Here is a 27,746-nt window from a genome sequence, read left to right as displayed (position 1 = left end):
CAAAATATTGTCAAATTGATGAAGGCAAACCTTAGGACAGTGGTTCTCTCCCAGGGGTGACTTTGCCTCCCTCGGGTCATCTGGCCAAGTCTAGAGACATGTTTGGTTGTCACAGTAGAGACTGGGTTCTACTGACATCTGGTGGGTAGAGGCCAGGGATGCTGCCAGAGATCCTCCAATGCATAGTTGGGTCCCCCACCCCAATAAGGAATTATCTGGCCTGAAATGTCAGTGGAGCTGAGATTGAGAAACCCTTCTTTAGAACACATCCATAAAAGACTTGACTTTGAGCAGATTACCCTAGTGCTGTGAAGGCCCCTGGCTAGGCCAGAGTCAAGATGTGTGTTGGGATGGAGAGGGTGGAACTGGTGGAGAGGTGGTGAAGGCCAGAGGGTAGAGGCTCTGGAATGCCAGGGGGGTTGGATCCATTCCTTTGGGCAGCAGGAGTCACTGGAGGCCCTGAGTTGAGGTGGGCCTCGTCTGTCCATTCAAGGACATCCAATTGCAGCAGAATGAATGAAAGGGTGGTCTCCCCTCACCCCCCCTGGGCAGACCCCTGGATGCCCACATCCCACTGCTGGGGTTCTGGGTTCATAGATGTCCTCAGTTCAATTCTGGAAATGTTAATAGATGCTAAGCTGGGCATCTTCTATGTGTCTCTCACTATCCACTCTCCATCCTTCTCCATCTCTTGTGAGCCCCAGAAGGCTGACTCATGTGGACTATATTAGTGGCTCCCTTGCCCTCTGGATTTCTACTGGATTTTGCAGGATATTGTGGGGAGGTAGGAGAGGGAGTCTAGGTATTTATTCTTCAGCTCCTTTGCTGTCGGCACCTGCAGGAGGTCCTCTCCGTACAGCTCTGTCTCAGCTCTAGGATAATGGCTCCTCCCTGCTACTCACCCTGGAGTACTGTGATGGTTAATTTTGTGTGTCCAATTAGCTGAGCCCTGGTGCTCAGGTATGTGGTCAGAAATTATCCTGGATGTTTCTGGGAGGGTGTTTTTGGATGAGATTAACATTTAAATTGGTGGACTTTGAGTAAAGCAGATTGCCCTCCATAATGTGGGTGGGCCTCATCCAATCAGCTGAAATCCTGAATAGAACAAAAGACTGACCTCCCCTGAGCAAGAGGGAATTTTGCCAGCAGACGGTTTTCAGACTTGAAGTGGCCATTGAATTGTCTCTTTCTGGTTCTCCAGCCTGATGGTCCACCCTGCAGATTTTGGACTTTGCCTCCATAATACTCCATAATTGTGTGAGCCAACTCCTTAAACTGAACCTCTTTATATATATTTTTTATGTGCACACACACACACACAGCCTGCTGGTTCTGTTTCTCTGGAGAACCCTAATTAGACTAATTAGATTAGAAAACTGAGTCTGAGAAAGATTAAACAATCGGCCCAATATCTTCCAGCCAGGAGTGTAACCGCTGCCCTCCTGGACAGAGAACAGGAGCCCCAGGCCCTAGTCTGGAGAAGATTCTGGCTGAAGTGTTCAGAGAGGCCATCCTGGGGGTAGGGCCTTTAGGTTCAAGGCCAACTGGGAGCCTCTCGTGCATGTCCAGCCTTGCCTGGATGGCTTCCTGTGGGAGGGTAGACAGGGACAGGCAGCTGGGCTGAGAAGGAGATGACCTGGGAAAATGGCCCAAGGCTGAGTTGAGGGTGGCCTGGAAGCTGCAATGAAGTGTGACTTCCAGCATGTTGCCCGGAGCCTGGGCTTGGGGCCATCTCTCAGCCTGTGGGGTCACACCTGGCCAGGCTGTTCTCCGACCAACCCTCCTGCTCCTCCAGGCCCAGCCGCCTCTTAAACTTCTCCTGCCTCCTCACCAGGACGCTCCCCCGCACTGTTCCCCAATCAGCTGTGCAGAGTGACGTCATGGCCCCGAGAGCCTAGAGGCCATTGCCCAATCACTGTGTCACCAGGGGGAGGACAGTTATGACTGGGAGGCAGGCAGATGCCTTGAGACATTTTACAGATGGTTCAGTTGAGGCCCTTGGAGGCTGAGGGTCCTGCCAGCAGGTTCGGGGCAGGACTGAGACGCCACCCAGCACTACTGACTCCCCGTGTAGGGCTTTTCCCGACCCTCGTTACAGCCATATCCTGACTCGGCCACAATCCCACTGTTGGCCCTTGGCCTTCTCGGGGTCTCTGAGGCCTGTCTGTGCCAGGGCAGGGCTGGGCTTGATGACCTTGAGAGCTTTCCTTGCCCCACCCCAAAGATCTAGGGGCTAACGGAGAGTGCTTGGGAACAGGTGCTGTACTCTCCTCACTGCATTTCCCGCTTTCTGGTCCAGCACGCAGCTCCAGAGCTGTGGGGAGACAGCCCCCGACCTGCTGCATAACATCTGCCCAAAGACGGGAGCGGGGCCCAGCCAGCCCCCCACCTCAACCCCCACTCCCTGCAGCCCCTAGAGAAGACCAGGCTTCCACTCCAGCTGGTGGCCTTGGACACCTTTCCCCCATCCCCCATCCAGGTCCCTGGAGAGATGCTCAAGGGGCTGCCAGAAGTGGCCCCTCTGCTCACCGTCCAAAGGTCCTGTGGAGACACTCCAGGTTAAACTTGAGCCTCTCGGCCTTGGACAACAGGCCGCAGCTGAAGCCATAGTAGATGGCCAGGTAGTCCCTGGGCAGGAAGTGCTTCTGGTACCATCAGTCCCTGTGAGGCTGCCTTCCCTGGTGGCCCTGGGTGTGTGCTTCCCATGCAACTGTAGAGCACCCACGGACACGGTTTCAGAGTCTTGACTCATTATGTTAAAGACAAGGAAGCTTCTAGACGGTGGAGAATTGGTAAATGTTTCACAACCAGTTCTCAAAAAAGAAAAGCACTGATTTGTGATGACGGCAGTTTCCATGGTGTAAATACTCCCACCATGGTTGATTTCAAACTCCCAGTGGTTTAACAATCGGCTCAGAAAATTCCTAAAAATTTAACAGTTGGCTCTCATGAAATGATACACGTCAGTTTGAGTATACCACTGCCTCCAGACTGGGGCTGGCAGATTTGGCAACTAAAAATATAGGATGCTCAGTTAATTGAATTTCAGAGAAACAAAATACGTTTTTTTTAGGGTAAGTGTGTTCCCAAAATTGCACAGGACATACTTATCTGAAATAAGTCTTATTTGTTCATCTGAAATTCAAATTCAACTGGGTGTCCTGTATTCCATCTGGCAGCCCTACTCTAGCCCCGAATGGGAAGAGACACAGCCCAGGAATCATGGCTGCTGCTAATACAAAAGGTGCCTTTGTGCAGATACATAAGGTGCCTGTGTGATTTGTTAATTCTATCAGTTTTCTACATTTATTAGTTGACATACAAATGTAAGGACCTTCCTTCCTTCCTTTCTCTCTCTCTCTTTCTTTCCTACAGTAAATATGGACTCACAGATTCTTATTTCTATTCAATGGGTTATGATCTATATTATTGCCATTGCTTACTCTGATGCACAGATTTGGCCAGTAGGAGTCTCTTTCAGCTGGCTTGTGTGTTCTTTTGACATGTCCCCATCATTCTTTGAGCACTTCCTTATTAAGTCCTCCTTGTCTGTCACTCTCAGCTGAACCTAATGCTAACCAATATAATCAGGCATGGGAGTAAAAGCAAAGAACTGAGGGCTCTAGGCTGCCTTCTTTTGCTCTGGTCCCTGAGACCCATCACATTGCCTGCCAGCACACGAAGTGGTCCATGAAGCAACCACCCCTGAGCCTGAGTGGACCTGGGGAGGTGCGGATAGCTACCTGCTCCAAACAGCCTCCTTTGGAGCAAAGGACTCAGGCAGAGAAACCTGGGAGAAAAGAAATCCTACAACAATCTCCAAGCACTGCCTTAAAATTGAGAGTGGATCCCCCTGTCTTTGGGGAGACTGGAGTGGAAGGGAAAATCCCAATGACAATCAGCTCAGGAGTATGGCGTTGGAATGTTCAAATAGCCAACCTGGAGCAGGGTGCCCAAGTCAGGCCATCAGAGCAAGAGACCCAGACCTTGCTGTGTACTAAGAGGTCAGAGAAGCAGGGGAAGGGAGAGCAAGAAGCAGAAGATGGAACCTTATGAAGAGCAGGAGGCCTCCCCAGGGCAGTTTTCATGTCAGGGCACACACAAAAATGATAATGTGTATTGGGGTAAATGGAGAAGGCTGCTCATGGCTGTACAGCCTGTGGTCTCTGGCCAGATAGGTTTCAGCCAGCTGCCCTGAGGCCCGAGGAGGTCATGATCTGAGCACACCCACACCGAATTTGCAGCGGGTTGGTGTGGACGCTCCCATGGGGAAGCTCTGGTCTAGCAAACCCTGGAGAGAGGGACCACTGCCTGCAGTTGGGTTTTTACTCATTCCTGGAGGTTTGTATTATTTAGGTTGAAAAGATAAGCTGCTGTAACAAAAGACACCCCCATCCCCACTTCCAAAAATAAAAACAAACAAATAAATAAATAAACAAAGCCCAAACCCGATGGAAGTTTACTTCTCTTACTTGTAAGCATCTGAATTCCAGGCCCCCTGGTGACTCCGCTCCATGTAGTCATTCAGGGAACCAGATGCCTTCTGTCTTATTTCTGCCACCCCCTAGGGAGGCATGCTCAAACATAGGTGAGCATCAGAATTACATAGAGGTCTGGTTTAATACAGATTGCTGGCACCACCCTCAGAGCTTTTTGATTCAGTAGATCTGATGTAAAGACTGAGAGTTTGCATTTCTAACAAATTCTCAGGTGGTGCTGGTGTTTTGGGGGCCACAATTTGAGAATCACTGCCCTAGGGTGTTGTCTTGTGTTTATGGTCACAGCACACACCCATAGGTGCAGCTGTGCTCTGGCTTGCTGGAGAGTGAAGAGTGTGGCAAAGGTGGAGCCTAGTCTTAAAGGGCTGGCCCTCTCATTCCCTCTCATTGGTGACCACTTAGTTCCATGGCCACATCCAACTTCAAGAAAAGCTGGGAAATACAGTATGGCTGGGAAGCCACTTGCCCTGCTCCAAATATATTTTCACGAAAGAAGGAAAGAATGGATTCTGTGGGCAATCAGTGGATTTTGCCACAGTGTTTTGGGGGAATTTTCCATTGATTTACTTGGACCAGAATTTTTATGTAGAGTGCTTTCTTAGGGGATATTATATTGTGATTTCCAAAGGGTGACATCATATTGTTTCAATCAGGAACTACTCGCAAGTTGGGACTGACAGCTGTGTCTGAGGGTCTGAGGTCTGCACTTAATGGTGAAAGCATCAGGATGTGGAGTAACTGTCAGAGACTGCAGTTTTCCCCAGAGAAGAAGGCATCTTTTTTTATCTTGGCAGTGCTAAGGAGCTTTGCTCAAGAATTTTCTCAGGGCCATTTCAGAGTGAGTGTGTAGCAAGGTGGATTGAGGGGGGATGTATTAGTTAGGGTTCTCCAGAGAAACAGAGGTAGTAGGATACATATACATATATATATGTGTATATATATATATATATATATATATATATATATATATATATGTATATATATATATATATATGTGTGTATATATATATATATATAGAGAGAGAGAGAGAGAGAGAGAGAGAGAAATCTGCAGGGCAGGCTGGCAGTCTGGAGACCCAGGGAAGAACTAATGTTGCAGCTTGAGACAAAGGCAGTCTGGAGACAGAATGCCATCTTTCCTGAGGGGCCTCCGTCTTTTCCTCTTAAGGCCTTCCACGGATTGGATGAGGCCCAACCCATTATGGAGGGTAATATTCTTTACTCAAAGTTGACTGATTTAAACGGTAATCTTATCTAAAAAAATACCTTCAGAGCAACATCTAGACTGATGTTCAACCAAATATCTGGGTACCATGGCCTAGCCAAATTGGCACATGAAATTAACCATCACAGATGTGGAAGAGAATGACACATACTCCTTGATTAAAGTAGCCACATGCTCAAAATTTCATTGGATGCCTCTGCTGTCCCCTCACCCTGTGCCTGGATGGTCACACTACGCAGGCCTGCCTGAATGGCCCTGCTGCACATACCTGCACAGCCCGCTGGACCCCATCACTCCTGGAAGTGAGAGGGTCTGGAATGCTGTGGGCGTGAAAGGCTGAGACCCTCACCGGGGCTTTGGCTGCCCCACGGCACCCTGCTCGAGCCAGGCTGGGGCCCGGGTCTTCCCTCCCTCTGCAGTCTCACGTTGGTAGCCTTGGGGAGTAGAGACTGGGAGGTGAGATTGGGAGGTGGCCAGTTCCTTCATGTTGCCAAGGACAGTGGCCTGGGCTGGGCCCCTTGTCCTGACCTCTGGGAGTGGTGGCCGGAACAGTTGGGAAAGACTGAGGGTCACATCATTAAAGGACTTTCATAACGTCCTTCCAACCCAGCTGGTCCGGACATGCTGCACCTTGTCAGACCCGTGCTCCCACCTCCCTGAGCCTGGAAAGCAGGTCCCTGGGGAGGACATGGTCATGGGGACAAGCATGTGTGCTTCTGTTCTCTGGAAACTTCTGACTCAGGGAAATGCCCAGCCCTGCCCTCAAGGGGCTCTAAGTTGGAAGGGGATCCATTCAGTCAGCTCCCTCTCTGGAGCATTCTGGAGGAGGCACTACATGACCTTGAACTCTCACAAAACAATGCAGCAGGCCTACCTCCCTGTTGCAAGACCCATACCATGCCTGCTGCACCCTGCTGCCAGCGCCCAACGGCGTACTGGGCAGAATCAGGGACCCCATAAACTTCTATGGTTAGACTCACACAAACGCAGGCGCTCACTCTCAGATGCATAGAGCCTCTGCTGCACAGTGATATATATGATTTTATACACGTGCATGCACACATGCCCGCAGAACCCTTTCTGTGTTCTAAGACATCTAAATTGTCCCTCCAAGGTAAAGTCCACTGAATGTCCCTCTGCCCCCGTTTCCTCCCCCACTTCTTCTGGACCTCAGGGGCATTGAATCAATTAATAATACGCCTTGGTTCATGACATCTTCTCATCACTGGTCCCTGCAAGGCCATCTTTTATTAACTAATGAACCAATAGAAATACTATAGCAAACACTTATGAAACAAATGTCCCCATGACACCCAGAACACTGACAATTACTTATACTTACCCTTGTGGCTCTCCCCTACCCAGCGCCCTTGCCTCCCACTCCCGAGGCAGCTGCTCTCCTGAATCATGTGGTCCTCATTCCCTTGCTTTTATTTTTGAAATGCTATGCTGAATCTATGTTTCCTACAAATTATGATTTTTTGGTTTACTTTGTTTTAGGTTTACATGGAGATCTGCTGTATGTCATCTTTTGGGGGTTAACTTTTTCTTTCACAATTCCATTGCTAAGCCCAGTGAGTTAGTAGTCCATTGAATTTCTGAGTAAGCAAATGAAATGATTGCCCATCACTAGTGAGGCCAACGCTCATCTTGGCTAAGGCTGGTTTTAGGCTAGCGTGTGGGGTGGAGATACTGTGTTTGCATGCTCTATAACTCTGGTTTATTTAGTGGCTCCAGGGGTGGATCCCCATTTTATGGAACTTGGACAAGCATTAAAAAATGATTATAGGTATTTATAATGGTTGGGTCTTTATTTTGATGATGTTTTTGTCCCATGTCTGCATGTTCATTGTAAGGAGTCATTTTTGAGGACCACCACCATTCACATTCTGGCAGGAGAGCTGGACCCCCTTACAGTACTCTGTGGGATTCTCCAACTCACGGGAGCACAATGCAAAAAAGTCAGGATGACTGGCTGGGATCTGCTGCAAGATATGGGATATAGGATGCAATCCACTCCCTCCTCCAGACTGCTGGCAGGACACCCTTCACCCTTCCCATACTGACCAGATTGTCCCCCTTTATGTGGCATCTTAAAGTTATCTTAAGGTTATTGTATCCCCAGGAGCCAGCTATGTATCTGGAAATACAATGCATTCCTGTGCTTCTCTTCCTTAACCATTCCATTCCAATGTAGTAAAAAAAAAAGTCCCACAGTCAGGCAAGTATAAAACACACACACACACACACACACACACACACACACACACACAATATGTCTAACCTAAAATCTACCTGGATTCCTGATTGTTGTAATTACCTCCTAACTCAACTCTCTGTTTCTACACTCACCCCTCTACAGTCTGTTCTCAACCCCAAAGCCAGAGAGGTCCTGTTAAAACCTAGCTTAGAGCCTGTCTCTCCTCTGCTCAAAAACCAATTCAGAGTAAAAGCTCAAGTCCTTCCGAGAGCCACAGGCCTTCATAGTGGGTCTTGCTGCCTCATTCCCTCCTGGCCTCCCTGTTTCACAAGCACTCAGGCTCGATGCTGTCTCAGGACCTTTGCACTTGTTTCTTCTACCTGGAGTGCTCTTTCTCTGAGTATCTGCATGGCTTTTATCCTGTCTTTCTTCAAGTTTTTGCTGAAATACTACTATCTAAGTAATCGTTATGGTCTAATGTTTGTGTTTCCCCTAGACTCATATATTGAAATCCTAACCGCTAGCATGATGGTATCAGGAGATAGGGCCTTTGGAGGTGCTTAGGTAATGACGGTGGAGCCCTCTTGGAGGGGATTAGTTCCATTATAAAACAGGCCCCACCAAGCTCCCTCACTCTTTCTGCCATGTGAAGATGCAGTAGGAGGATAGCCATCTACGAACCAGGAAGCAGGCCCTCACCACACACTGAATCTGTTGGTGCCTTGATCTTGGATTTCCATACTTTCCTTTTGAAATAAATCTGGAAACACGTATGTTGGCTTAAAGTCAATAATATGTAAGTAACAGTATAGGTTTTATGGACTGAATTGTGTCCCTCAAAATCTGTATGTTGAAGTTCTAACCCCCAGTACCTCAGAATGTATGTGTAGTTGGAGACTGGGCCATTAAAGAGGTAATTAAGTTAAAATGAGGTATTTAGCGTAGACCCTAATCCAATTGACTGGTATCCTTTTAAGAAGAGAAGATTAGGACACAGACATGCAGAGGGAAGACCATGCGAAGACACAAGGAGAAGGCGGCCATTTATATGCCAAGGAGAGAGACCTCAGAAGGGACTAACTCTGCTGACACCTTGATCTTGGACATCTAACCTCCAGAACTGTGAGAGAATACATTTCTGTTGTTTAAGCCACCCAGTGTGTGGTACTTTGTACACCAGCGCTAGCAAACCAATACACTGGGTGATGTGCAGATGGGGCGGAGATTGTGAAGGTGGTCCCCAAGTGACTGAGTTTGGGGAAGCTGGTACTGGGCAAAGGCATGGGTTTGGCTGGAATCCTAGCCTTGTCAGTTCCTAGTTGTGTGATCTTTAGCATAATCTTAACCTCTCTGAATCTCAGTGTCTTGGTTTAAAGAATGGGCCGATAGTAAGCACCTTGCCTGGAGGTTGTAGGACTAAAGATGTGATAATGTATGTAAATGCCTGGTGCTCAATAACTGGCAGTCTCCTTATGGGAAAGCAGGCACCAAGGGGGCCAGGGATCCAGCCTTTAATTTGAGCACCAAGTCAGCAGAGAGTCCTGGGCCTCCTCATCCCTGCAGCGGAGACCAACCAAGGTGAGTCAGCCTGGGGGAACCCAGGAGACGGCTGAGGTGCTGGGGGTGGACCTCTAGGGGCCACTTCACTGTGGGTTTACTCCTCTAGGAACCAGGAGCCAGGCACTCTCCCCAATTCACACCTTGTGAGATGCGACTCAGATTGGAACAGCGACTTGTTCTAGGCCACCCAGATGGACAGGGCCAGTGCCAGGACCCAAGCTTAGAGCCCGCGGCCTGAACCCTGGGATGCACGGGGCTTGTACCTTCTGGGTTCTGCCTCCAGCTCTCAGGGCAAGTTTGAAGGTTGCTCCACCCCTTCCCTCCCGCCTTCCCAGCCCGCGCGCTCCCAGGGAAGGGGCGGAGTTCTCCGGCTCTGCTGACACCGTCGCCACGGCAACGCGGCCATACTGGCCCCAACGGACCCGGGATCTGGGGCTGAGGCGCTGCGGCCTCGTGGGCAGACCGGAGCATGGACACCCTCTTCGTGGAGGAGGTGGCGGCCTCCCTGGTCAGGGAGTTCCTCAGCAGGAAGGTACGTGGCGCCGCCCTCACAGCCCTGGGAAGTTGCTCAATTTTGGGGGTGGCGGGGGGAACAGTCTGGAGGCACCTCTGCAACCTCTGCACCTTCGGGGAGGGAGCCCTTCCCCTGCCCGCTGCCTGCCCTAGAGATGCCCGATGCAAGCGCCGCTTTCCCGGGCCTGGGGAACTACATTTCCCAGGAGCCATTTCTGTCACGGTGCACTTCCCGCAAAGCGGGGCAGGACCGCGGCCGTCCTCCCGGGCATCTCTCTCCAGGGCGCGCGAACCAGGGGCCTGGGCCCTCCGCATTTTCCTGAAGTTCACGAGGCTCTGGGAGCCCAGCAGGCCGGCCTTGCCGCCGCGCTCCATAACCAGTCCCAAGGCTTACATCCCACTAGGAAAGAACTCCCCCGCAAAGGAAATCCAAAGGGCTAAAAAAGTTCTTGCCAGTCAAACCTTTTAGTCCTGTTCATCAGTGGGAAGTTCAATCGTTGAGGTCGTTTTGTTTTTAAGTTCTCCTATTGTCTTGTCCCAGGAGAATTTTCAGAGAACTCAGAAGTTGGGGAGGTCCTTGGCTCCCACCTGCCCTGACAGTGGAGATGAAGGCAGGCTGGGGAAGAGGTCACTGGGGGTCACTGTGTATGGGTGTGTAGGGAAAGCACCCACTGCTGACCCAGGCTGACCACCTGCTATGTGTTTGGTGTCCTCCTGGTGTCACGTTGGGCGGGGACGATGGGCTCTTGTCTGGCATTAAAAGACACACACAGACAAAATAAACAGTGTTTTGAATGGGGGAAAGGGAGGGGCTTTGGAGTCAGAGGGAACAGTTCAAATATCCGCTATTAATTAGCAGCTCAAGCTGGAGTACCTTACTCACTGCCTTGATTTCCCTATCTGTAAAAGAGGAATAATAAGACCTACTCTTGGCAGATTTATAATGAGGATTAATAATAATGTACGGGCAGGTCCCAGCCACTGTATCTGGCACATAGTAGGCATTCAACATTGTCCCCTCCCCCATCTCTGATGTGCACCTGTTTTGAAAGTGTCTTTCTTTGCTTTTTGAAAATGTATTTTTATTTAAAATGCTATGTGGCCTCACTGTACCTGCTCTGTTTTCATGACTAATTGACCTGCCATCACTTAGTCCTGGCTACACACGGGATATCAGTGATACACCCTGTGAAGCTGACCACGGCCATCGTTTCTTTTAAGTCTGGGCTACCAAGCAAAACTGTCTGAGAGTTTTCCTCATGCCTATCCTTTCTTGAGTACAAATGAAATCCAGAGACCTCACCTGATATCCAAGGCTCCCCTGTAGCTTGACCTCACCTTACCAGCCCAATCTCATTTCCAGCTTCTCTCACATGCTTTCTTTTCCCTGTTCCACCCATGGTCCATCCCAAGTTCCATTTCCTTCAAGATGTCTCAGGTAACTGTGGCTGAAATAACTACTCATTTGTCTGTGGTTTGCTCATCGGTGCTCATGTCATAGTTTATACATCTGCCTGTCTCACCCACTAGACAGGTCCACAGAGCTGACACCTGAACTGGGCGGAATCTTGGCAGTCGTCTGGTTCACCTGGTCTCCTCTCCTTCCTACTTTTCATCGGGGCACACTAAAGCCCCGAGAGGAGAAAAGAGTTGCCCGCAGTCATTCAGAAAGTCATGGAGAGCTGGAACTGCAGCTCAGGTTGGCTGCTTTGCTCATCACCTTCTGCTCTGGGGCAGAAACTGTGTACTCCCCTCAGGCCTTGGCACAAGGCAGGTACCGAGCGGTTCTAACCAAGAGCGTGCCCATCGTGGTGCAAGGTACCTTCTAGATGCCTGTTTATTTTCTCAAATCCTCATAACAGTCTTGAAAGAGGTATAATTATTCCCTTTCACAAAAGACTATGATCAGACTGGCAGGCGAAGAAACCTGCCCAGGGTGAGCAGGTCACATCATGTCACTCCTCTGTCCAAAACCCTCCACGTGCTTCCTTTTGCAATTAGAATAAAATCCCAGGGAAGGCCTCACCAGGGCCTACCAGGCTCCCCATGGCGTGGCTGCCGGCTCCCCCTCGAACCTCACCTTCCACTACTCCTCCTCTACCCTCCAACCTACTCTGTACCCAGCTACACTGGCCTCCTCCAAGCGTGATCCCCCTGCAGGGAGAATCATGACAGTCTCCTGGCAATGGCAGGGTCCACCAAGGTGACTCTTCTGGTGCCCTAGCCTTCCAGGCCTCCCTCCTCTCGTGCCCCAGCCTCCCTCTCCTGCAGGGACCTGTCCCATCTGACCTTTGACACTCCTTCCAGGTGGTCATGCCCTAGGCTTGTTTCCATAATCTCAGTTCCAAGCATCCCATCGTCCCTCACTTCCAGCTCACCCCCATCAGTAGCCCGATATAAACTATTCTTCAGCCTCACTCCCATCTCCCTTCCACTGTTCCTGCCAACTTTTCACCATTCCTCAGCCCTCTTGTGACCTCTCCTCACGTCTTACCCACCCATCATTGTAATCACGCCCTCAACACCACGCTCAACTCCCTTGCCTGTCTCTCCCTTCTTTTTTTTTAAACTGTTCTCTTTTTTTTTAAAATTAATTAATTAACTTATTTTTATTTTCGGCTGTGTTGGGTCTTCGTTTCTGTGCGAGGGCTTTCTCTAGTTGTGGCGAGCGGGGGCCACTCTTCATCGCGGTGCGCGGGCCTCTCACTGTCGTGGCCTCTCTTGTTGCGGAGCACAGGCTCCAGACGCGCAGGCTCAGTAGTTGTGGCTCACGGGCCCAGTTGCTCCGCGGCATGTGGGATCTTCCCAGACCGGGGCTCGAACCCGTGTCCCCTGCATTGACAGGCAGATTCCCAACCACTGCGCCACCAGGGAAGCCCCTGTCTCTCGCTTCTTTATACTCCTCCGATGTTAGAAATTCAGCTTGGTCTACTCTGTGCCTGCACTGCAGAGCTGAATGGGGCTGGGGGAAAACACACCACCGTGTTGATGGTTTCATGCCAAATTCATGGCCACTCACCCCTGTGATGCCTCAGGGATGCCCGCCCATCTTCTTATACCTCTCCAGCCCGTTCACTCTCTCACATCTTGGCCGACCATTTCACACATCTCTCTCCTCAAGCTGCAAAGCCCCCTCCCCCTCTAATTTCACTGAGAAAATAGAAGCAGCCTTGAGAAAACTCCAGCACGCCCTACCACCACAGTAACTAACCTTCCTGGGCCTGAACTATTCGCCCCACCCTGCCTCCTGTTCTTAGGAATGAATTCTCCATCTTCCTTCCTTCCTTCCAACCCCTCCCTGTGTGCCTGTCCCCTCTTGTGTGTTCCAGGACACGGGTGCAGTTATCGTCATCTCTCTGTATCGTATCATACATTTTGCTTTCTCTACTGGGTTAGTCTTATCAACGTGTATACGTGCTCCTACCAATTCCATCTTGACCCCCAAGCCCCTCCAGCTACTAGTCTCTTTCTCTTTTATAGCAAAACCCATGAGAGGGCTCTGTATGCTCTGATTCTAATTCTTCTCCCTGTTTTCTCAAACCCACTTTAATCAGGCTTTTGTCCCCATCACTCCATGGAAACAACTCTTGTCAAGTTCACCAATGACTTCTGATTTTCAGTCCTTACACTTATTGATCTAACAATTGTGTTTGACTCAGTTGATTATGCCTTTCTTGGAAACTCATTCCCCTTGGCTTCTGGAGATCACCCTCTCCTGGTTTTCCTTCTATACCTTCTCAGGTTCCTGGCAAGTCCCCCCTGGCTTCCTGAGCTGTGCATGCTGGTGGGCTTAAAGACTGAGTCTCTGGCCCTCTTCTCTTCTCCATTCATTTCCCAGCCACTTCCACCACTGTTGTGGGTTCCAGTACCCTTGATATGCTGACAATTTCCAAATGTCTATCTCTAGCCAAGACCTCTCCTTGAACTCTTACATTCTTTCCAACTGCCTATGTTACATTTCCATTTGGATATCCAATAAACATCTCAACTTAACACGTCCAAAACTCAATTCCTGATTCCTTCACCTCCTGCAATTTTTCCCACTTCAGTAAGTGGCATCACTAACTTGGTTGCTTGGACCAAAACCTTTGGAACCATTCCTGGCTTTTTTTCCTTTTTGTGCACCCTGCATGCAGTCCATCAGTAAATCTGTAGGCTTTCCCATCAGAGCACTTAAAGAATGTAGCTATTTATTCCCCCTTCTGCTACAACCACCCTGGTCCAAGTCACCTCCATCTTTCATGTGAGTTGTTCAATAGCCTTCTAATCTTAATACGTAATCCCCTATCTCATACAGTCTGTTCTCAACCTAGCAGCCAAGTGATCCTTGGCAAATATAAGTTAGTCCAGGATGCTCCTTTTTTCAAATCCTCCAGGAGCCTTTCCATTTTACAAAAGCTGACAAGGCCTTTCCTTAGCAAGCTCTGGGCAACCTCTCTGACCTCATTTCCTGACACTTTTCCCTAGTTACATGGCTCTAGCTGTACTGGCCTCCTTGTAGCTGCCACAGGGCCTTTGCCCTTGTAGAACACTACCCACAAGTGTCTGCACAATCTGCTCCCTTAGTTCCCTCGTGTCTCGACTCTAATGTCACTTAATCATGAAGCCTTTCCTGATCACCTTTTATAAAGTAGCAACCCTGCCCTGCACCCCCTCGTGGCCCTCTCTGTTTCCTGACTCTGCTGTATTTTTTCTCCCACAGGGTATTCTATTTGTTGTCTTTTTCCTGATAGTAGGTGAGCTCTGTGAGGGCCAGGACTTTGGTCTGTTCACTCCTCCGCCTCTAGCAGATGAACTAGTGGACGAACGGTTTGTTCCTTTCATTTAACAGGTGGGGAAACTTGAAGACAGGAGTGAGCACATGGATGATGCTTGATAAATAGCTGACTATCTAAAACAGTGTCTCCTCTCTCTCTGTTTTCTCTGTCTTCATAATAGAGCATATTAGCAGCTGGTGTACTGTACATTTACCCCTTTGTTTATGGCTTGCTTCCCTAACAGAATGTCAGTTCCATGAGGGCAGGACTTGGCCATAATCCAGCTATATCTCCTGCGTCTAGAACAGAGCCTGGCACAGAGCAGGTGCACGACAAGTGTTTGTTGAATGAATGATGGGACCGATGACTGGCTGATTTCTGAGGGCATCCTTGTCCACGGCTCCAGTGGTTTTCAAACGCCAGTTTGCACCACAATCCCAGGGAATTTGTTACGTGTGCCAAGACTTGCTGATCTGAACTGCTGACGAACATCAAGAGTTACCCAGAAGAGAGGGACCCTTATTTTACAGGTTTCCACATCACTTTGGTGGGAAAGCCATGGTTAAGCCCCCATGAAATGCAGGTGCCTCTTGAGTCCCACCTCTCCTTCCGGCTGACTCTCTTTAATGGACCCAGGCATGTCCCTACCTTTTCCCCAACATTTCTTTCTGTTCCCGCTCCCCCCCTCCCCTCCACCGGCCCAAGACTTCTTTTCATTTCTTTTGGTTCAAGGTTGTGTTCATACGTCTTGTTTCACAAATTCTTCTTGTCCCAATTCATGGCAGGCAGCAGGTTTTGTCTTGTTTTCCCAGCACTGAGAGCCTCCGTAAAATTCTGAATACAAAGCCTAGGGGAGCCACTGACGCCTGGCTAGCACTGGGGTCTGGATCCATCAGGAGCAAGGGGCTCCCTTAATGCCAGGCTGAGCTGTGTGTGAGGCATCTCCTCATCTTCTGCCATTTGGTGATCACTGCGTTCTGGGGAGGTGGGCAGGCCACAGCTGCTGTCGTTTTCGAATGAAGAAGCCAGGCTCTTAGGGGGAATAGTGCTTCCCATGGCTGGCCTTCTGGGAGTTCAGGGCCGGATGATGGAAAGCGGCTGCGCTGGGGCACTGCAGACGCTTACCACGTGCTTCCTGTGAGTCTGGGTCCTCGCGTCACCGCCTCGCAGCCTGGGATGGTCAGAACTCCCGCTATGTGTGTCCACTGTGTTATGTTGGACAAATCGACCCTGGTGCCCCATCTGAAAGAAGGGAATGAATATTGGCCTTTTGTTTATGCTTTTCCTTTTGTTTATTTTTAAAGCTTCATACCCTGTGGCCCCAAATCTAGGCCAAACCCAGGGCTCCTGAGCCAGCCTCGGTCCAGACAGTTGTTACCCGGATTTCACTTTCCTTTTCTATAAAACGCGCTGACAACTCCAGCCTGAGCCCAGCCCACGGGGTGGCTGTAAGATTCGGAATAATAATTGTGAAGATGATATCAAGTGTAAAGGTTATATAAAAATAAATGCTTAAGTCAGTTTTTGGTCCTCCCAGTATCCTGAGAGGAAGGCAGGAGAAGATGATCATAAGGAACATCAACAGTCGTTTGTTTATCCTCTGAGTCAGAGCTCAGAAGGTTTTGATTTAAAATGGTAAAGAGTGATTCAGAGTTCTTCCCTCAGGGCTTAAAGAAGACGTGTGTGACCATGGACCAGGAACGCCCACGCTCTGATCTCAGCATAAACAGCAGAAACCATCTCCGAAAGGTTTTGCATCTTGAAGTTCTCTACAAGGAGAACAAGGTACATGCTTTTAACGTGTGGTACGGAGTTCTGGAACGGAATGTGGCAACGTCAAAAGCACTCATGAGCCCTGCCAGGTCATCCGAGACCAGTGGCCGGAGGCTTGCCATACATGCAGTCAGGGAGAAACAGACCAGGCTGAGGGCGGACAAATCCCAACTGTGTGTGTGGGGTTTCCAGCCTGAGTTGGCCGCACCCCACTGGCCTACCGCGCCGCGCGTGCGCAGCTCTGGGGCGCATTTTGAACCCGAGCCTGCAACAATTATTCCCGGTGCTCCCTCCTCCCCCCATGAGGCTATTTTTAGTAAGACTGTACTTAAAAATATAGCATTCAGTTATGCTAAAAATTTCCATTCTCTGCTTGCATATGGTTTTCCTTCTGCAGTTCTGAGTAACACCTTTTTCTTAAGGTCACTGTGACATCTAATTCAGGCAGATGCAGGGCTTGGGTTCAGCTAAGCCGGGTGCGTTGGAGTTGAGGTAGCAAATGGAACAGGCACCTCGGGGTGCTTCCCTGATCCCCCAGCCTCGATGCCTCCACTTTCTGTTACAAGCCTTCAGGGTACCCCTTATTTTTCCTTTGTTGTGGCTTATTATGTTTATAATAGAATATTTGTGTGGTGGTTTAATTAGGATCTGCCTCCCGCACTACCTCGGACGGTGCAGGATACGTTGTATCCCCATACTTGACATGGGACTGATGACATAGTAAATAGTGTGTATTTATGAATGAATGAGCGAGTGAATTAATATACAGGAACGAAGGAATGAAGCTACCATTCTGAATTAATTGCTCTTTCGGTAAGAACAGAGAATGCTATAATTTGATTCAAGAATGGGCTCTCCAGCAGATGCCTTGTGGGAGGGCACAGTGTCAGAGTTGGAAAGAACTTCGTGATCGTGTCGTTCAGCATTTATCACAAGTGGCAGCCAGGTGAAGTCCTACCAGAGGCCCAGTAAAGACCTTCATCCTCTGGGTCCTGCAGTGACACTCGGGCCCCTCCATCTCCTGTAGACAGGAGACTGTTGCCCCAGGCAGCAGATACTCAGCAATCTTCCTCTGGCTGTCTTTTAAGGCAGGAGAGTGGACTGTACATTTTAGAAAGATTTTCCACAGAGAGTGAGACAGTTCAGCAGAAAATTCAATTAACCGTTGCTGCACAGTGGAATTTTTATGTAAATACATCTTTACCTAATTTCCCAGAAGCATCTTTGCCATTCAAGTTATTATTATTTCTTCACTGTGGTATAGTCTCCCTAAGGTAACTGTTATCTTAAGATACGTAAGATATTTTCATTAGATCTTGATAAGTGCCCTGATAATTTGATTTATACAGTAGTTATTAGCTGTTATACAATGAATTGGAGCTTATATTTTACAGGAAAATATACTCATTAATCTATCTATGGCATTATAATTTTGACATTCACTCAGCACAAAGCTAGAGTGATTCTGGGAAAGCCCTGCCAATTTAATGTTAATTCCAGTAACTTGTTTTTCCCTATTAAGTGTGCAGTAGGTAAAATGCCTATGTAAAATTGAGGTTTCGAAAAATGGTATCTAGATTCATATAAAGGCTGTATCTATTATCAGCAAAGTGATGTGAAAAGCCACAAAGTATAGTTCAGGTATTCAGGGCCCTAAATCTCTCGTATTGAAAGAAAAACAAGAAGGTTGAAATAATTATTTAACGTTCTCCCCCAAGCTCTCTTCCTTGTAAGTTTCATCTAGACTTAGACAAAATAGCTTTTTGGGTCCCATTCTAAAAAAAAATAAAACTGTCCCCTGATTTTGACTGCCTGATAATTCTGTTGAGTTTGATCATAACCCTGTGGGTCTTGGTCCCAGAGTTCTGCTGTGTAGGTCAAGGGAATAGAAAGGGGGAAAGACTGGATTCACCCGAGGTTTCCCTCTGTGCCAGGCTCTTTATCAGGCGCCTTACCACTCTGACTGCAAACTCACCACATGCCCCATGCCTGGCCGCAGTTCCAAAGGGCCTGGGTGTTACTGGGCAGGTGGGGTGCGGACTGACACATGGTCTAGCCCCTGAGGCCAGCCTGTGGATTGCTGCTTGGATAACTGTGTCTGTACAAATTACTTACGAGACTTTCTAAAAGAAATCAAGGTTCTAATCTTGGTGATTCTGGCTTAGTAAGACTCAGCGGGGCCTGAGAATCTGTCTTTTAAAAAAACCTCCAAAGATAATATTTAGTGCTGTCAGGGTAGGGAAATACTGATACCACTTATTTCCGAAACCTACTACTAAAGAGTTTCATTTTGGACTTCCCTGGTGGCGCAGTGGTTAAGAATCCGCCTGCCAATGCAGGGGACACGGGTTTGAGCCCTGGTCCGGGAAGATTCCACGTGCTGCGGAGCAACTAAGCCTGTGCACCACAACTACTGAACCTGTGCTCTAGAGCCTGCAATCCACAACTACTGAGCCCGTGTGCCTAGAGCCCGTGCTCTGCAACAAGAAAAGCCACTGCAATGAGAAGCCCGCACACCACAACAAAGAGTAGCCCCCGCTCACCGTGACTAGAGAAAGCCCGCGTGCAGCAATGAAGACCCAATGCAGCCAAAAATAAATAAATTTATTTACAAAAAAAGAGTTACATTTTATCTTTTTTAAAGATTGGGGTGTAAACTGAGTCAATCCTGACTGCCTCTCTATGCTCTTGCGCTAACTTTCTGCAGCGTTGTCTCTGTAATTCCTTGTGCCCAGTGTTAAATGTAGAGTACATAAACTAAGAAATCATTCAAGTCCCAAATGTTTATAAAGTTGTAGGGTTAGCGATCATAAAGACTTAATTTTTTTTTTTTTTATAAAAGGATATATATTTTATAAAGTTATTCCCAGGAAAAAAAAACAAGAGGAAATTTGCTCGGGTATTCCTCTGTTCATATCACATTTTATTACAATTGTTCATTGAATCTCCTGACTCATGCATTGGATGCTAGTTCTTTTAGGGTACTGATTTTGTCTCCATCTGTGTTGCTACCTAACACAGTACCTGACATATAATAAGCAGTCAGTGAATGTTTGCTGAGAGAATGTATGGATGAGTAAGAAGTTGATAAACTCTGTCAAAGAATTGTGATGGCTGTCTTTCCCTCCCTTCCCTGAAGCTGTACATAAAATTAATGATTTTTTTTCTTCTGATGATAGGCAAAGGGAAATCCTCTAAAAACAAACCTTGAGCTCATCACCAGATATTTTCTGGATCACTTTGGAAATACTGGTAACAATTTTACTCAAGAAACACCAATCCCTGCACTCTCAATACCAAAGAAAAGTAACAAATTACCATTGAGATGCTCAGAGACCACGCTGGTAAATATATATGACCTTGCAAATGAAGATGCGAGTTGGAGAACATCATTGTCAGAAACAAGCAAAGCCAGGTACCTCTTCTCATTTATACTGTGGATTAGTTTCTTATTTCTGCTATAACAAATTACTGTAAACTCAGTGGCTGTAATAGGGTTCTCCAGAGAAACAAAACCAAAAGGAACCAATAGGATATAAATGTGTATATGTATAAATGTATATGTGCATAAATATATATTTAAATAAAGAGATTTATTTTAAGGAATTGGTCCATGTGGTTGTAGGGCTGGCGAGTCTGAGATCTATAGAGCAGACTGGCATGTTGGAAGCTCAGGCAGGATTTCTGTGTTACAGTCTTTTTTTTTTTATTTTACATCTTTTTATTTTTACATCTTTATTGGAGTACAATTCCTGTACAATGTTGTGTTAGTTTCTGCTGTATAACAAAGTGAATCAGCCATACATATACATATATCCCCATATCCCCTCCCTCTTGCATCTCCCTCCCACCCTCCCTATCCCACCCCTCTAGGTGGTCACAAAGCACCGAGCTGATCTCCCTGTGCTGTGCAGCTGCTTCCCACTAGCTATCTGTTTTACATTTGGTAGTGTATATTTGTCCATGCCACTCTCTCACTTCGTCCCAGCTTCCCCTTCCCCCCAACCCGTGTCCTCACGTCCATTCTCTACATCTGCATCTTTATTCCTGTCCTGCTCCTAGGTTCGTGAGAACCATTTTTTTTTTTAGATTCCATGTATGTGTGTTAGCATATGGTATTTGTTTTTCTCTTTCTGACTTACTTCACTCTGTATGACAGACTTTAGGTCCATCCACCTCACTACAAATAACTCAAATTCGTTTCTTTTTATGGCTGAGTAATATTCCATTGTATATATGTGCCACATCTTCTTTATCCATTCATCTGTCGATGGACACTTAGGTTGCTTCCATGTCCTGGCTGTTGTAAACAGTGCTGCAATGAACATTGTGATACAGACTCTTTTTGAATTATGGTTTTCTCAGGGTATATGCCCAGTAGTGGGATTGCTGGGTCATATGGTAGTTCTATTTTTAGTTTTTTAAGGAATCTCCATACTGTTCTCCATAGTGGCTGTATCAATTTACATTTCCACCAACAGTGCAAGAGGGTTCCCTTTTCTCCACACCCTCTCCAGCATTTATTGTTTGTAGATTTTGTGATGATGGCCATTCTGACCGGTGTGAGGTGATACCTCATTGTGGTTTTGATTTGCATTTCTCTAATGATTAGTGATGTTGAGCATCCTTTCATGTGTTTGTTGGCAATCTTTGTATCTTCTTTGGAGAAATGTCTATTTAGGTCTTCCACCCATTTTTGGATTGGGTTGTTTGTTTTTTATGATATTGAGCTGCATGAGCTGCTTGTATATTTTGGAGATTAATCCTTTGTCAGTTGCTTCATTTGCAAACATTTTCTCCCATTCTGAGAGTTTTCTTTTTGTTTTGTTTATGGTTTCCTTTGCTGTGCAAAAGCTTTTAAGTTTCATTAGGTCCCATTTGCTTATTTTTGTTTTTATTTCCATTACTCTAGGAGGTGGGTCAAAAAGGATCTTGCTATGATTTATTTCATAGAGTGTTCTGCCTATGTTTGCCTCTGAGAGTTTTATGGATTTTACATCTTGTGGATGAATTGCAAGATGCCCACATGAATTTCAACCATAAGCATACTAGAGTTCAAAACAAACCGGTCTTTGTTAAGATTTTCATCTTTGGTCACCAGAGCCATAATTGCCATCCTATACATGTGATCTGATATGCTCTCTGGCTTCTGGACATTTCTGTATACCCAGCCAGTATGTGGGACTCTCTTGAGCTGCCCCACCAGCCTCAGGAACGGCAGCAGGTTCCAGGCCCCGTGGCCCGAGATGGGTGCAGCCATGTGGCTACCGATCCCGACAGGTCTGATGTGTTACAGTCTTGAGGCAGAATTACTTCTTTGGGAAACCTTTGTTTTTGCTCTTAAGGTCTTCAACTGATTGAATGAGGCCCACCTGTATTATCTAGGGTGATGTCCTTTACTTAAAGTCAACTGATTGTAGATATTAATCACAATATGTTAATTAATCACAATATAAAAATATCTTCACGGCAACATCTAGACTAGTGTTTGACCAAACAACTGGGCACCATAGCCTAGCCAAGTTGACATACAAAATTTAACCATCATGGTGTCCTAAAGCAACACCAATTTATTTATTTTACAGTTCTGAGGTCAGAAGTCCAAAATTGGTCTCACTGGGCTAATGGCAAGGTGTCAGTAGGGCTGGTTCTTTCCAGAGGCTTTGAGGGGAGAATCTGTTTCCTTTCATTCTTCAAGTTCTAGAGGCTGCCTATATTCCTGGGCTTGTGGCTGCTTCCTCCATCTTCAAAGCACATCACTACAACCCCTGCTTCTGTGTCACATCTCCTACTACTGACTCTCATCCTCCTGTCTCCCTCTAATAAGGACCCCCGTGATTGCATTGGGCCCACACAGTCAATCTAGGATAATGTACCCATCTCAAGATTCTTAACATAATCATGTCTGCAAAGTCCCTTTCTTTTGCCATGTAAAGTAACATATTCACAGGGTCCAGGGACTAGGTTGTGAACATCTTCAGGAGGCCATCACTCAGCCTGCCATCCTCTGCATTTTCAGAATCCCTGTCCTGGAGCACTGTTCTTTTCCTCTGGAAGCCATGGGAATGGACCACTTTGTGATGGAGGATACTTATGATTCAAAATGTTTAATTTAAATTCCATGATTCATAAGGTTCGGGGGCTTCCTTTGTTTGCATTTTCTTAAAAGCAGGAGTATAGAATTCTAAAAGGCCACTAAACACTGGAGCGATGGAGAAATCTGAAAAATAAGGCCTTTTGGAACTCGGGAAGAAAATGAACTGGCATTCTTGATTGTACCTCTATTATTTGGAAAACAGTTATTTTTTTTCTTCCAGTTTTATTGATATAGAGTTGACATACAGCACTGTATAAGTTTAAGTTGTACAACATAATGATTTGATTTATACATGCCATGAAATGATGACCACAATAAGTTTAGTGAACATCTATCATCTCATATAGATACAAAAGAAAAGAAAAAGAAAAAAATATTTTCCCTTGTGATGAGAACTCTTAGGATTTCATCTCTTAACAGCTCTCGTATATAACATACAGCAGTGTTCATTATATTGATCATGTGGTACATTACATCCCTAGTGCTCATTTATCTTATAAGTGGAAGTTTACACCTCTGACCACCTTCATCCAATTCCCCCTCCACCTACCCTCTGCTTCTTGTAACCACAAGTCTGAGCTCTTTTTCTATTTTGTTTGTTTGTTTGTTTTTGAAGTATAAGTGACCTACGGCACTATGTTAATTCCTGTTACACAGCATAGTGATTCGATATTTTATGCATTACAAAACGATCAGCACTGGAGAGCAGTTATGTTAAGTTACCACCTTAACACACTGCATGTCATCACCAATAGTGAGTCTGACTTCCTGGGAAAGGGTGTTTTCTTCCAGCTCTGTTGAAAAACATTTCCTTTCCTGAGGGTAGCCAAAGCTTAAGGTCTGGGTGTCAAGCTGCTAAAAGATGGGGACCACCAAAAAATTAACTCAAGGCTTAAGATGGGAAAGGAAATGAGGGTGGTATGAAAAAGATGATTCCTCCTTCAAAGACACTTACTGCCTGGCTAGGAAATGAAATACTTCTGAACCGATAAAAAGCCAGCAATGCAGAGGTTGAAGCTTCTGAGTTCCACCCAGTTACCCAAGCTACAAACTTGGGTGTTATCCTTGACTCCTCCTTGTCTATCATTTTTGTGTCCTTAATGATGCTAGACTCTTTCCCCCCTTTCTCTGTCTCGCAACAGCGGCCTCCATTCACACTCTCACCTCTTTCCCTGGCTATCTCCCAGGGTCTCTTCTCTCATCTCCAGGCCCCTGGTCATCTTCTCAAATCCACCCTTGACCTAAGATAGAGTGAGATTTCCACGAAACAAGTCTGGCCATGCTCTTCCCTGCTGAAAGGCCTTCAGACGCTCCCTGTAACTTTTAGGATAAAGTCCAAACTCCTTAGGAGAACTTGCAAAAGCATTTTCCACATCAGCAGGTGTCCCGCCCCACTCCCCCAGCTCATCTGAGCATGTCCTGCTTTTACAGGACTCTGTGCTAGTGCCTGGGGCCTTCTCCTGGTTACCTCCTGCCTACTCATTCTTTCAGACTCAGGTTCTGCCTTAGCTGGAAGCCCTTCTAGATTTCCCCGGGGTTGGTTCCGGATCCTTCCTCTGCTTGGCATGTCCCAATCATAGCACACATGACCGCTTCCATCATGCATGACCCAGTGCTTGGTAAGCAGCTTGGCACAGAGTTGATGTCGATGCCTCTTTATGCCAGAGTCCGATAGTAGAGCATAGCCCAGCCTGTGTCGGAGGGGTGCTGGGCTCTCAGTGACCACAGGTGGGATTCCTCTTTACCTGGGTCTCTTGCTCTGTCTCTTTCTCATTCTTGTTCTTCCTCACTCCTTGCTTTTGCTCTCAGTCTCTTACCCTCTTTTGTTCTCTCTCCCTCTCTTACACACACACACACTCACACACACACGCCCTCTTTCTTTCTTACTCTTTCTCTCTTTCAACGCCAAGCAACCCAAGAAAAGAAGCCGTTGGCATGCCTAACTTTACTAAACCTTAACTGGGAACGCCAGGTTTTCCCAAGGTCTCTATCCACCACCCTCAATGGTGTGCAGTAACTGGACTCCACCCCTCTCATGACTACACCATCGTCCCCCCTTATCCATGGGGGATACATTCCAAGATCCCCAGTGGATGCCTGGAACCGTGGATAGTACCGAACCCTATATATACCATAACGGGAGGGGGAAACTGTTGTATTGAAGGGCTGCAGTTTTCCTTAATCTCTGGTGTCTGGGAGAAACAAGGATGCTCTTCGTATTTAGGATTCAGGGGATCCTATCATCAGTCATCGACTCTGATTTTGTTTCTTGTTTCAGGTCTCATTTTGTAGGCCAGACTTGCCCTGATACAAAAGTATTTTCTTTTCCTTACCTTTACTGATAAAGCACAGTCTGGTTAGAAATCATCACAGATTTGTGAATGGGCTTGCTATGGGTGCCTGTGGAATGTGGAATTTATCATCATTGCTAGTGATCCCTTTTGGGGAATCTGTTTTAATGGAAGTATCCCTTTTTCGCAGACACGACAGTCTTAATGGGGATGTACTTGGTAATTTTGCATCATCCAAAAGGGCCTCCCACAAAAGTAAGCCCTTGCAGACTGTCCCAGGTGAAAGCCCTCCTGTGGCTCCTGCTTGGGAGAAGATGGACAAGCTTCAGTCATCAGAGCCTTCCTCGGACACGAAGAGGATGGGAGAGAAGATCAGGCCAAAGTCTGGCCTGATTGTCCGAGGCATGATGGCCGGGCCCATCGCCAGCTCCCCACAGGTGGGCTTGGTGCTCTTACTATTATTATGAGCATGGAAAGTGGGGACTGGGCAGGGCTTAAGGGGCTGCCTGGGTTTATTTGGGGGTACCCCACGAGACAGCTCAAGAAGGGAGGATCTGCGTGGTAGATGGCAAGGACACTGGCCTCTTTTTCCTCCCTGGCTCTACTGTCAGCTCTCTGGGACCATGGGTAGGCCTCCTCACCTCCCCTGCCTTCGGTGTAACTATCTCGTCAACCAGGTGGTTACCAGGTGGATTCCTTTGCAGAGTGAGAACACATCTACCCAGCTTTATCTTTGTCATTCAGGAGTGGGGGGACCCATCCCAGTCTAGAGGACATATTTTTTTTATTTTTTAACACATGATAGTGAAAAGGGAAAAAGAAATCCCAATCCTTATAGTTTTGTTTTGTTTTAAAAAAATTCTAAAAATTTAACACCGATGTTTTATAGTCTCCCTTAAGGAGGGGCCGTGGTAGGGTCCCATCAGGTGGGAGACTAAACCAAAGGAGAGAATGAATGTAAAAGGGGTTTGTAAAACAGAAGAGAAACAGAAAAACAAAGGAAGGTCAAATGCCAAACTCAAAGTAGAGTATCAGTCAAATCAGGGAGCCTAAGCCAACCAAAAATAGGTCATCTGTGTCCACGCTGGTCACCTCCACCCTCACGTGTGGCATATTTATGTGTGGGTGCAGCTGCAGATACCAGCACTGTTCTCCCAGTTCATTTGGAATCAGGGCAGCAAGCAGTGGACCTTCTCCCCGCCTCAGCCTACGTCCTGTGAGATTTTCGGACAAGGTCTTTGTTCCTCTTGGCCATGGTCTCGTTTGTTAGACCAGGTGTCTAAGATCCCTTCGAGATCTGGAATTTCATGACTCAGTGATGGTCATGCAGTTGGGAAAGGGAAAAGTATTTTAATAGTCTTTTCAGAAAACTAGGGGTATTTTTTAATATTACACCAAACCTAGACAAGTTGTTTCTTTTTTCTTTCTTTTTTTTTATCCAGTTCACAAGGCTGGGTGTTCCCTCAAAAACAACCTGCTTTGGGTCTAGATCAAGTATAGTTATCTGTCATTGTTCTGTTGATTAAAAACATACACAACCTAAAAGTTAAGAATTACGTTTTATTTGACGGACTTGCTGAGGACTTAAGCCTGGAAGACAGCCTCTCAGATAACGCTGAGGGACTGCTCTGAAGAGGTAAGGGAGGAGCCAAGATATACAGGAGTTTTTGCAAGAAACCAGCTAGTAGGAACATCCAAAGATTACTGTTAATTAAAGAAAAACAGGGACTTCCCTCGTGGTCCAGTGGTCAAGAGTCCAGGCTTCCACTGCAGGGGGTGTGGGTTCGATCCGTGGTTGGGGAACTAAGATCCCACATGCCGTGTGGCGTGACGCAAAAAAAAAAAACAAAAAAAAAGAAAGAAAGAAAGGAAAAAAAGAGAAAAACAGACATCTCAAGTTAATGAAGTTAGCACTTTTCTTTGTACAGGAAGATGCAGAGTCTGAGTTCATTTAAACCATTCCTTGAATACGCACCTTATCAATGAAAAAAAATGTTGCCTGCCATTTCAGTAAACAAAGGATGTTGCAGCCATCAAGCCATCACACTACAGCTGCCTGATGGTGAGCCCTGAGGGAACTCAGCATAGAAATAGCATGCCGACCATCAGATACTGCAGCCACCACCAACCCCGGCATAGCGCACCCTGAGGAGACTCAGGATGAGAAAGCACAGGATGCTGACCCCAGATAGCTGAGGTGCACATCAAAGGAATGATTTTAATGAGCCCTGACTTCTGCATCTTCCCATATATAGAAAAGTACTAAATTCCTTAACTTGAGATATCTGGTTTTCTTTTTCTTTTTTTTTTTTTTTGAATTTTATTTTATTTATTTTTTATACAGCAGGCTCTTATTAGTTATCTATTTTATACATATTAGTATATATATGTCAATCTCAATCTCCCAATGCATCCCACCACCACCAACCCCCTGGCCCCCCCGCCACACTACTTTCCCCCCTTGGTGTCCATACGTTTGTTCTCTACATCTGTGTCTCAGTTTCTGCCCTGCAAACCGGTTCATCTGTACCATTTTTCTAGGTTCCACATAAATGCGTTAATATACGATATTTGTTTTTCTCTTTCTGACTTCACTCTGTATGACAGTCTCTAGGTCCATCCACGTCTCTACAAATGACCGAATTTCGTTCCTTTTTATGGCTGAGTAATATTCCATTGTATATATGGACCACATCTTCTTTATCCATTCGTCTGTCGATGGACATTTAGGTTGCTTCCATGACCTGGCTATTGTAAATAGTGCTGCAGTGAACACTGGGGTGCATGTGTCTTTTTGAATTATGGTTTTCTCTGGGTATATGCCCAGTAGT

The 27,746-nt window shown here is 46.8% G+C and overlaps 1 protein-coding gene across 2 annotated transcripts in view; it reads left to right on the top strand.

The window, feature by feature from the left end:
• Positions 1 to 9,904: 9,904 nt before the first annotated feature.
• MINDY4 (MINDY lysine 48 deubiquitinase 4) overlaps positions 9,905 to 27,746 on the top strand; it is a 116,651-nt gene continuing 98,809 nt past the window's right edge. For both annotated transcript variants that reach the window (XM_059933640.1, XM_059933641.1), the window contains exons 1-4: positions 9,905 to 10,016; positions 16,420 to 16,539; positions 19,707 to 19,942; positions 25,106 to 25,352. In XM_059933640.1, the coding sequence (XP_059789623.1) occupies positions 9,954 to 10,016; positions 16,420 to 16,539; positions 19,707 to 19,942; positions 25,106 to 25,352 (666 nt within the window). In that variant the 5' untranslated portion in view covers positions 9,905 to 9,953. The remainder of the gene's footprint in view (positions 10,017 to 16,419; positions 16,540 to 19,706; positions 19,943 to 25,105; positions 25,353 to 27,746) is intronic.

Source organism: Balaenoptera ricei, chromosome 9 (genome assembly GCF_028023285.1).
Source record: "Balaenoptera ricei isolate mBalRic1 chromosome 9, mBalRic1.hap2, whole genome shotgun sequence".
Lineage (NCBI taxonomy): Eukaryota > Metazoa > Chordata > Mammalia > Artiodactyla > Balaenopteridae > Balaenoptera > Balaenoptera ricei.
The sequence above is the reverse complement of the archived record's forward strand: the minus strand, read 5'-3'. Positions and strand labels throughout refer to the sequence as shown.